At 48.7% G+C, this 12,349-nt stretch overlaps 1 protein-coding gene across 1 annotated transcript in view; it reads left to right on the forward strand.

Moving 5' to 3' along the window:
• LOC311248252 (BMP/retinoic acid-inducible neural-specific protein 3-like) overlaps nucleotides 1-12,349 on the forward strand; it is a gene marked incomplete at both ends in the record, with an annotated part of 110,362 nt that overhangs the window by 37,492 nt on the left and 60,521 nt on the right. Inside the window, 2 exon segments of the mRNA XM_084339170.1 lie at nucleotides 4,760-4,953; nucleotides 9,663-9,880. Of these exon segments, the coding sequence (XP_084195296.1) occupies nucleotides 4,760-4,953; nucleotides 9,663-9,880 (412 nt within the window).

Consider the following 12,349-nt stretch of genomic DNA (forward strand, 5'->3'; position numbering starts at 1 on the left):
TGAACTGCTGCCGTCAGGCAAGCGATACCGGAGTCTTATGGCGAGCACAGAAAGACTCAGAAGGAGCTTCTATCCCCAGGCCATCAGGCTGCTAAACGAACAATAATCGCTAAACGAACAATAATCACTATGCAACAACCATCAAATGCACACAGCACACACACCCACACGCACACACACACTCACTCAAACAAACAACACACTGCAGCACCCACTCTCCACACTTTAGATCACACAAACACACTTACACTTTATATTTATTGATAAAGGATTTGCACTACAACTCGTACACCTACTGTGAATTGTACCTAAACTGCACCTCGTCCATTTATGCCTTGCACTATATAGTATTGTATATTAGTACACTGCACAGTATTGTATATTGTATGGTAACTACGTCTACGAACATTGTACATATGTCTAAACTGAACACTGTGACCTCTTTTTTTTCTTCTAATTTTTACTATGTTTTTATTTCATACTTATCTTGTCATGCACAGTCTCTGGAGCGCAACAGTAAGAAGCATTTTGTACAAAAGTATTCTGTACTTCTGTATGACAACTATTAAAGAAACTTGAAACGAGAAACATTCTACTGTGAAGCCAAGCATGTTCAACCTGTGCAATAATGATTCCATGTTCTCTAGTATTACAGCTAACACCCCTGATGTATTTGTGGTAAATGAACACCTTAGGGAGGTGTCCATTCTTGAGGTTGGCTGTACTTTTGATTACAGCTTAGAAGAAGCCTTCCTAACCAAAATGCTGAAATACCAACAGCTACAGCAGACCATCTCACAGCTAGGCTACAGATGTAAACTCCTAGTTTTTATCTTTGGCAGCCTAGGGCATCATGTGCACAAGCTGGTTGTGAGGGGCCTACAAATAGCCGGTCTCCCCAAAAGGAAGGCCAAGCAGTTAGCCAGGTACTGCTCAGTATCAGCTGTTATAGGAAGCCGCTCAACCTGGAGGAGGCGCTGTTACCTTTACCCATGATTCTGCCGCCCATGCACCTTGTACCTGACTGTTCTTCATAATTTTCTGATTGCACTCGCATTGTTTATGTCCTTTGTATGAGGCTTCCTTGTACTTCTGTTTATGTGGACATAAATAAACATTTCAAATGTGTGTGTGTGTGTGTGTGTGTGTGTGTGTGTGTGTGTGTGTGTGTGTGTGTGTGTGTGTGTGTGTGTGTGTGTGTGTGTGTGTGTGTGTGTGTGTGTGTGTGTGTGTGTGTGTGTGTGTGTGTGTGTGTGTGTGTGTGTGTGTGTGTGTGTGTGTGTGTGTGTGTTCGTCACACTATGAGGCTTGTGTGTGTGTTCGTCACACTATGAGGCTATGCTAAATTACAGGTCATCTCTCAGTGTTGTTCCACACTTGTGCGTGGGCTGAAGGAACATATATTGCGCAAGTTATATTTTGGGAAGGGGTGAACTTGTTGCAGTGTACCGTTGGATTCGTTCGGTACACTGCGCGTACTGAACCGAAGGTCCAGTACTGAAACAGTTCAGTACGGATACGTGTACCGTTACACCCCTACCAACTACTATACCTTTTTGATATTAAACAGCCTTGGAACCTGTCCAGTTGTCTGCTCTCTCTCTGTGCTAGAGTCTCACGGTCAAAGCATAACAATTTGTGGTTTATTATACAGCCCAGCTCTGTAGGGCTGGTTATTTATGGTTTATTATACAGCCCAGTTCTGTAGGGCTGGTTATTCATGGTTTATTATACAGCCCAGCTCTGTAGGGCTGGTTATTTATGGTTTATTATACAGCTCAGCTCTGTATGGCTGGTTATTTATGGTTTATTATACAGCCCAGCTCTGTACGGCTGGTTATTTATGGTTTATTATACAGCTCAGCTCTGTAGGGCTGGTTATTTATGGTTTATTATACAGCCCAGCTCTGTATGGCTGGTTATTTATGGTTTATTATACAGCCCAGCTCTGTATGGCTGGTTATTCATGGTTTATTATACAGCTCAGCTCTGTATGGCTGGTTATTTATGGTTTATTATACAGCTCAGCTCTGTATGGCTGGTTATTTATGGTTTATTATACAGCCCAGCTCTGTATGGCTGGTTATTTATGGTTTATTATACAGCCCAGCTCTGTATGGCTGGTTATTCATGGTTTATTATACAGCTCAGCTCTGTAGGGCTGGCTATTTGTGGTTATAGATCGTATAGCTTTACGCTCTGCTCTATTGGAACTATCCCTTTATCCACTCTAATAATGAATAACTTTCTCCACATGCACACACCTATTTACCTCCGCCTGGCCACACCCACATCCGCTCCTATAAGCGGGTCGTGGCCACACCATCAGCTCCTTCCCTACTTTCACCACCGAAAGTGTCTCTATACACCACTTTAAAGTTTAGTGCCAAAGTAGTTTGTTGGAGAGGAGCTACGTTGACATTGTATCTTTGAAAAAACAAAGAGATAATGTCTTCACCGTCGGAGGGTCTAGACCAGGGGTTCCCAAACTTTTCAGGCCGCGACCCCCAAATAACGGTGTCAGAGAGCCGCGACCCCCACTATTATAGGAGGTAAAAAAAAATTACAAAAAAATACAAATAATATATATATATTTTTTTATATATAAATGGAAATGTATGGTTGAAACATGCAAACGTTCAAACGCACACACACTAATACGCATTGGAGGCTTTTAACCAGGGCCGGACTGGGGAAATCATTCAGGCCAGGAAATATAGTGCTAAATATAGCCCCAGTCAGGCCACTTTTTAAGCAGGGGGTCTGGGGGTCCCCCACCAGGATTTTTTTTGTTACAAAGACTTCATTTCCTGCATCCTGGTGCAGGCATTTTTTTATTTGTACCCTTTAAATGCCAGTGTTTGTGATGGCATCACAAATTATTGTTAAAAAACAGGCTAGCATATGTATGATTAGCAACAACACACATTTTTTTGGATTTTCAGTTTTTTTGTAATTGATAAATACAATATTTTATTCAACTTCAGCCCTGATCATAACACCACATATTCATTTTATAATTCTAACCCTTTAAATGCCAGTGTGTGTGATGGCATATATTTGCAATATATCAAATGCAAAGTAGATTTTTCTGGGGGGGATTATTACAGGCTAGCATGTGTCAATGATTAGCAGTTTTTTGTAAGGGTCCCGCCTCCACCAATCACATGTGGCTCCCTTTGTGCGTGTGTGAGAGCAAGAGAGAGAGAGAGAGAGAGAGAGAGAGAGACAGAGAGAGAGAGAGAGATTTCTCGAACTTGTGTGAGTTGCAGTGATCTCCTGGTTGTTCCCCACCTAGGTTATCTAACTATTGTGCTGCTGCAACTAGAAACACTGGCCTGGCCTGCTTCTAAGTTGAGTGGCCTGACTGCATACATTTAAAAAAGAAATTGGACATTTTATTTATTTATTTATTTTTTAATCATCTGGTGACCCCCCGACTTTGGGAATCCCTGGTCTAGACCAGTGGTCACCAACCTTTTTAAGCCCAAGATCACTTTTTTTTTTTTGGTGAAGGCAAGATCTACCTATTGAAGCGTTGAGAGAAAAAGACAGCCAAGATTGTACTTTAAACTAAATTACTTTTATTTGCCTGTATTCTAATTACATACAATGCTTTGGTCCAACATTAAAACGTCAAAGTAGAACTATTATGTACTTTCTCAGTCAGTGCTAAGTGCAGTCATCTTATGCAGCATCACGTTTCACATCAAAACAAAAGTACAACTGTAATGTGGACTTTCTCATATTATTAACATTGACAAACATATTTACAATTAGCATTTTATAAAGTAGAACTGTAATGTGTACTTTTTCAGTCAGTCCTACAGTAAGTGCAGTCATCTTATGCAGCATCACTTTTCACATCAAAACAAAAGTAGAACTGTAATGTGGACTCTCAGGGAAAGATCTAAAAAAAAAAAAAAAAAAATATTGGGAAATATCTACAGGGAAAGTCTCAGCGATCGATGGGTTGGTGACCACTGGTCTAGACGACTACAACGCTACCCTCCACCAGCGCTTCACTATCGTGGCGTCCTCCGTGCGTCGTGGGGCGTCTCTGGTTCCACGGTCGTGGCAGGCAGGTGCGCCTGGGCGGCGCCCGGAGCAGAGCGTGCTTCGCCGAGGGGCCGTTGAGCTCCCATCTCCTGTGAGGTGGCCGAGTTCCGGCCCTGGTTCCCCCGCCAGAGGGCAGTCGGCCGACAGGCAGACGGTTGCTCTGGTGGCCGGGGATTTGCGTCGCAGACTCTTCGCCTCGGCTCGCTCTCGTCGTAAGACGGCGAGCAGCGGGGGTGAGCGGCCTGGGGGCAGTGTTGTGCTGGAGCCGAGCGAGAGTTCCCTCGCCTCCTCTCCATATCCGATGGAGACTGAGGATTACATGGAGGGGGCGGGGGCTCTCGTGTTCGAAGGCCCGGCGGAGACGTGTCACTCTCCCCCTCTGGGAGTGGCAGGGAGTGCTACGTCTCCCTGGGGACCCTGGTACTCTGGGACTGGGTTAGAACCCCCCCCCCGGAGACGAGATGCCCAGCTATCTGCCGCGTCGACCTGTTGGCCTGGGTTAACCCTTTGAAAACTGAAACACTTGTACTGCTCGTATAGCCTGTGTATACACGCAGTTATGTTTCTGAGTCATCTTGGTGGGTTAAGGGAACAACCACCTCCTGTTAAACTAAACATAGCTGCGCCCCGGACCGATGTAACAATTGGCCGATGGGCGCATTATAAATGCTAATATCATATCATATCATATCATCATCAGGGAGTTCGGCCGATGGAAGGTCACCAGCCTGGCGGTGGGGAAGCGGGACGGCGCTGGCGGCTTGGCTCTGCCCCTGGATCCGGACTTCATGCTCACCGTCCGTCAGATGGGCCGGCGGCCGAGCCTCCAGACGATCACAGAGGGCATCATCAAGAAGTACGGGACCCACATCCTGCTGTCGGCCACGTTGGGAGGTGAGGCCCGCGCCTGTGTGGCGTCCACCGGACACAGCAGGGACCTCCCACAGCAGGGACCTCCCACAGCAGGGACCTCCCACAGCAGGGACCTCCCACAGCAGGGACCTCCCACAGCAGGGACCTCCCACAGCAGGGACCTCCCACAGCAGGGACCTCCCACAGCAGGGACCTCCCACAGCAAGCCTGTATTCAATAGCAACTATTTCCCCCGCAGCATTATGAAGAGCAGATCATTTCCATTTCTGTTTAAACTCTGAAATATGTAACAACTGTTTCTGTTTTGTTTTTCTTCTGTTTTAACCACATATGCATCAGAATGGGGCTACTGTAGTTTTGCATAACACGCCTGACGATTGCATACCCACTACACACAGACCCCTCCCACCCACCCACTACACACAGACCCCTCCCACCCACTACACACAGACCCCTCCCACCCACTACACACAGACCCCTCCCACCCACTACACACAGACCCCTCCCACCCACTACACACAGACTCCTCCCACCCACTACACACAGACCCCTCCCACCCACTACACACAGACTCCTCCCACCCACTACACACAGAGCCCTCCCACCCACTACACACAGACCCCTCCCACCCACTACACACAGACCCCACCCACCCACTACACACAGACCCCTCCCACCCACTACACACAGACCCCACCCACCCACTACACACAGACCCCTCCCACCCACTACACACAGACCCCTCCCACCCACTACACACAGACCCCTCCCATCCACTACACACAGACCCCTCCCACCCACTACACACAGACCCCTCCCACCCACTACACACAGACCCCTCCCACCCACTACACACAGACCCCTCCCACCCACTACACACAGACTCCTCCCACCCACTACACACAGACCCCTCCCACCCACTATACACAGACTCCTCCCACCCACTACACACAGACCCCTCCCACCCACTACACACAGACTCCTCCCACCCACTACACACAGACCCCTCCCACCCACTACACACAGACCCCTCCCACCCACTACACACAGACCCCTCCCACCCACTATACACAGACTCCTCCCACCCACTACACACAGACTTGGCTGACAGGAGGAGCACGTTCAGTGCTAGACTAACACTCCCAAGATGCAGCACTGAACGGCACAGGAAGTCCTTCACTCCGACAGCCATCAGACTCTACACTGCATCACTGAGCACATGGTGACAGTTACCATCTTCCTGGACTCTTACTTTTAAAACAACGCTGTGCAATATTACACTTACTGTAGACTTCTGTAGACTTTTGTATATTTTTACTGTATATTTTTTACTGTCTATTTTATTCTATTCTTATTCTTAGGCAATTTTGTTTGTTATTCTTATTCGTGACTTTGTTCTGTCTAAATGTTTAATGTGAGCAATTTGTAGTGTCAAATTTCCCTCGGGATAATGAAAGTATTTCTATTCTATTCCATTCTATCACCATGAGCATTCTCACCGTGAGCGCTCAATTACTTAACACACCCACCTCCATCTGTCGTTAAATTACATTTAAACAAGTCTAGACCCCGAAAATAAGACGACGCCCCATTTTCAGATATTTGTCTAGAGAGAAAAAAAACGCTGTCTTATATTCGGCACGATACTGTACTTGTTACTATGTTACTAGCGTGGTGAAAAGAATAATGTCATTAGAGGTGGCGATGCAAATGAGGCTTTAGTTTCCCCGTATTTGATCTAGATCAAAGCAACACGGATCCCACCAGGCAGCCCCCCCCCCCCCCCCCCCCAGAGACACGCTAATGCTAAATCTCACTGTGTCAATAGTCAGAGTCTTACATTGTATCGCTTCAGTTCACTACTATAGAGGGAGTATTCTTTACTAACCAGAACCGAATGGGTCAGAGAATATTGCTACTGGCACTTTGCATGACAAGGAAAACCTGTGTCACGACGGTTTGATTTCACCGCACAAAATTATAGTTGAAACACGTTGGACCTAAGCACACAATCTGAGTTGGTTTTAAACGTCCTCTCACGCCGAGCGTCAAATGTCCACAGTGATTCGAAGCAAGATTGCCGTCGCAAAAACCCTAAACCACATGTGTCGCGTTTCAAGTCATTACGACCGCCGGGGCGGTGAGTATGAAATATCGAAGTGGCGCTGATGATGATAAACGAGCCGAGATTAAACTCTCCCTGCTCACTGAAGCTCGATGGTGACAGAGAGCGCCGGCCTCATCACGCGTTCAGTAACGAGCCCTGAGTACGGCACTTAATCACCACCGAGCTTCTCCGACCCGTCTGAGAAGATGCTAATGATTACAGTGATTAGCGCCGTTCTTTTATCCTGCTTAATGAAGCGGCCTTTCCCCCTCCCTGTGTCTGTCTGTCTGTCTGGACCGTCACCCCCCTCCCTGTGTCTGTCTGTCTGTCTGGACCGTCACCCCCCTCCCTGTGTCTGCTGTCTGGACCGTCACCCCCCTCCCTGTGTCTGTCTGTCTGTCTGGACGTCACCCCCCTCCCTGTGTCTGTCTGTCTGTCTGTCTGTCTGGACCGTCACCCCCCTCCCTGTGTCTGTCTGTCTGTCTGGACCGTCACCCCCCTCCCTGTGTCTGTCTGTCTGTCTGGACCGTCACCCCCCTCCCTGTGTCTGTCTGTCTGTCTGTCTGGACCGTCACCCCCCTCCCTGTGTCTGTCTGTCTGGACCGTCACCCCCCTCCCTGTGTCTGTCTGTCTGTCTGGACCGTCACCCCCCTCCCTGTGTCTGTCTGTCTGTCTGGACCGTCACCCCCCTCCCTGTGTCTGTCTGTCTGTCTGGACCGTCACCCCCCTCCCTGTGTCTGTCTGTCTGTCTGGACGTCACCCCCCTCCCTGTGTCTGCTGTCTGTCTGTCTGGACCGTCTGGCGCTGACCTAACCCTAACCCTGTCTTGACCACCAGGGGAAGAGGCGCTGACCTAACCCCAACCCTGTCTTGACCACCAGGGGAAGAGGCGCTGACCTAACCCTAACCCTGTCTTGACCACCAGGGGAAGAGGCGCTGACTAACCCTAACCCTGTCTTGACCACCAGGGGAAGAGGCGCTGACCTAACCCTAACCCTGTCTTGACCACAAGGGGAAGAGGCGCTGACCTAACCCTAACCCTGTCTTGACCACCAGGGGAAGAGGCGCTGACTAACCCTAACCCTGTCTTGACCACCAGGGGAAGAGGCGCTGACTAACCCTAACCCTGTCTTGACCACCAGGGGAAGAGGCGCTGACTAACCCTAACCCTGTCTTGACCACCAGGGGAAGAGGCGCTGACCTAACCCTAACCCTGTCTTGACCACCAGGGGAAGAGGCGCTGACCTAACCCTAACCCTGTCTTGACCACCAGGGGAAGAGGCGCTGACCTAACCCTAACCCTGTCTTGACCACCAGGGGAAGAGGCGCTGACTAACCCTAACCCTGTCTTGACCACCAGGGGAAGAGGCGCTGACCTAACCCTAACCTTGTCTTGACCACCAGGGGAAGAGGCGCTGACCTAACCCTAACCCTGTCTTGACCACCTGGGGAAGAAGCGCTGACCTAACCCTAACCCTGTCTTGACCACCAGGGGAAGAGGCGCTGACCTAACCCTAACCCTGTCTTGATCACCAGGGGAAGAGGCGCTGACCTAACCCTAACCCTGTCTTGACCACCAGGGGAAGAGGCGCTGACTAACCCTAACCCTGTCTTGACCACCAGGGGAAGAGGCGCTGACTAACCCTAACCCTGTCTTGACCACCAGGGGAAGAGGCGCTGACCTAACCCTAACCCTGTCTTGACCACCAGGGGAAGAGGCGCTGACCTAACCCTAACCCTGTCTTGACCACCAGGGGAAGAGGCGCTGACCTAACCCTAACCCTGTCTTGATCACCAGGGGAAGAGGCGCTGACCTAACCCTAACCCTGTCTTGACCACCAGGGGAAGAGGCGCTGACTAACCCTAACCCTGTCTTGACCACCAGGGGAAGAGGCGCTGACCTAACCCTAACCCTGTCTTGACCACCAGGGGAAGAGGCGCTGACCTAACCCTAACCCTGTCTTGACCACCAGGGGAAGAGGCGCTGACCTAACCCTAACCCTGTCTTGACCACCAGGGGAAGAGGCGCTGACTAACCCTAACCCTGTCTTGACCACCAGGGGAAGAGGCGCTGACCTAACCCTAACCCTGTCTTGACCACCAGGGGAAGAGGCGCTGACCTAACCCTAACCCTGTCTTGATCACCAGGGGAAGAGGCGCTGACCTAACCCTAACCCTGTCTTGACCACCAGGGGAAGAGGCGCTGACCTAACCCTAACCCTGTCTTGACCACCAGGGGAAGAGGCGCTGACCTAACCCTAACCCTGTCTTGACCACCAGGGGAAGAGGCGCTGACTAACCCTAACCCTGTCTTGACCACCAGGGGAAGAGGCGCTGACCTAACCCTAACCCTGTCTTGACCACCAGGGGAAGAGGCGCTGACCTAACCCTAACCCAATCTTGACCACCAGGGGAAGAGGCGCTGACTAACCCTAACCCTGTCTTGATCACCAGGGGAAGAGGCGCTGACCTAACCCTAACCCTGTCTTGACCACCAGGGGAAGAGGCGCTGACCTAACCCTGTCTTGACCACCAGGGGAAGAGGCACTGACCTAACCCTAACCCTGTCTTGACCACCAGGGGAAGAGGCGCTGACTAACCCTAACCCTGTCTTGACCACCAGGGGAAGAGGCGCTGACTATATTTGTGGACAAGAGGAAGCTGGACCGCGGCGGGGGGGGGGGGGAGGCCGAGGTCAGCGGCGGGGGCGGCGGCCATCTCAACGGCACCGGGCCCGTAACCCTGGAGACGCTGCACCACCTGGCCGCCTCCTACTTCACCGACAGGGAGAGCACCCTGCGCCGGCTCCACCACCTCCAGATCGCCTCCGCCGCCATACGGGTACGTGGGGGGGGGGGGGGGGGGTGGGTGAGCGGGCCGGGGAAGAGGAAACACAAAACATTTTAACCCTTTCACTGCCACACGACAGCCGGTTAACCCTTTCACTGTGACAATACAGAAGGTTAGCCCTTTACTATCACACAACCGACGGCGATGCTCCATCATTAGCATCATAAGCTCCGTCGGTTGTGTGATAGTAAAGGGCTAACCTTCTGTTGTGTGGCAGTGAAAGGGTTAATTTAATTACATGTATAGTTTATTTATGCAGGAAAGGGTAAAAGGTAGGGATGCTTGATATTGGCTTTTTTTTACCGATATACCGATATTGTCCAACTCTTAATTTCCGATACCGATATCAACCGATACCGATATATGCATGATTAACTTGAACCTCTGTTGTCAAGCCTCGTCAATATACCCCCCCCCCCCCCCTCTGTTGTCAAGCCTCGTCAATATACCCCCCCCCCCCCCCCCTTCCTCACTAATGGAACTGGTGTCGTGGAGTCACTCTGCTGAGTGTTTTCCAGGGTTAGTGGCTGACGTTAGTTAAGGTTTTACCACGATGTGGACATACAGGAATGTCGAGGATGCCGAGCATGTTAGAGACACATTGGACCTGTCGCTCGCGCTGGTCTGTGTCTGTTATGAAATGTGTAGAGCTGAACGGGTTGACTCGCATCAGACTGTATGCTCTATTAGGAACGCTTTAGACCAGTGAATACTCATCACATCAGACTGTATACTCTACTAGGAACGCTTTAGACCAGTGAATACTCATCAGACTGTATACTCTACTAGGAACGCTTTAGACCAGTGAATACTCACACATCAGACTGTATACTCTACTAGGAACGCTTTAGACCAGTGAATACTCATCAGACTGTATATTCTACTAGGAACGCTTTAGACCAGTGAATACTCATCACATCAGACTGTATGCTCTATTAGGAACGCTTTAGACCAGTGAATACTCAAACATCAGACTGTATACTCTACTAGGAACGCTTTAGACCAGTGAATACTCATCACATCAGACTGTATACTCTACTAGGAACGCTTTAGACCAGTGAATATTCACACATCAGACTGTATGCTCTATTAGGAACGCTTTAGACCAGTGAATACTCATCAGACTGTATACTCTATTAGGAACGCTTTAGACCAGTGAATACTCATCAGACTGTATACTCTACTAGGAACGCTTTAGACCAGTGAATACTCACACATCAGACTGTATGCTCTATTAGGAACGCTTTAGACCAGTGAATACTCATCAGACTGTATACTCTATTAGGAACGCTTTAGACCAGTGAATACTCATCAGACTGTATACTCTACTAGGAACGCTTTAGACCAGTGAATACTCATCAGACTGTATACTCTACTAGGAACGCTTTAGACCAGTGAATACTCATCAGACTGTATACTCTACTAGGAACGCTTTAGACCAGTGAATACTCATCAGACTGTATGCTCTACTAGGAACGCTTTAGACCAGTGAATACTCAAACATCAGACTGTATACTCTACTAGGAACGCTTTAGACCAGTGAATACTCACACATCAGACTGTATATTCTATTAGGAACGCTTTAGACCAGTGAATACTCATCAGACTGTATACTCTATTAGGAACGCTTTAGACCAGTGAATACTCATCAGACTGTATACTCTACTAGGAACGCTTTAGACCAGTGAATACTCATCAGACTGTATATTCTACTAGGAACGCTTTAGACCAGTGAATACGCATCAGACTGTATACTCTACTAGGAACGCTTTAGACCAGTGAATACTCACACATCAGACTGTATACTCTACTAGGAACGCTTTAGACCAGTGAATACTCACACATCAGACTGTATACTCTACTAGGAACGCTTTAGACCAGTGAATACTCACTCATCAGACTGTATACTCTACTAGGAACGCTTTAGACCAGTGAATACTCATCAGACTGTATACTCTACTAGGAACGCTTTAGACCAGTGAATACTCATCAGACTGTATATTCTACTAGGAACGCTTTAGACCAGTGAATACTCACACATCAGACTGTATACTCTACTAGGAACGCTTTAGACCAGTGAATACTCATCAGACTGTATACTCTACTAGGAACGCTTTAGACCAGTGAATACTCATCAGACTGTATGCTCTATTAGGAACACTTTAGACCAGTGAATACGCATCAGACTGTATGCTCTATTAGGAACGCTTTAGACCAGTGAATACTCATCAGACTGTATGCTCTATTATGAACGCTTTAGACCAGTGAATACTCATCAGACTGTATGCTCTATTAGGAACGCTTTAGACCAGTGAATACTCATCAGACTGTATGCTCTATTAGGAACGCTTTAGACCAGTGAATACTCAAACATCAGACTGTATACTCTATTAGGAACGCTTTAGACCAGTGAATACTCACACATCAGACTGTATACTCTACTAGGAACGCTTTAGACCA

The sequence above is a fragment of the Notolepis coatsorum genome (genome assembly GCF_963971535.1).
Source record: "Notolepis coatsorum genome assembly, contig: SCAFFOLD_457, whole genome shotgun sequence".
Lineage (NCBI taxonomy): Eukaryota > Metazoa > Chordata > Actinopteri > Aulopiformes > Paralepididae > Notolepis > Notolepis coatsorum.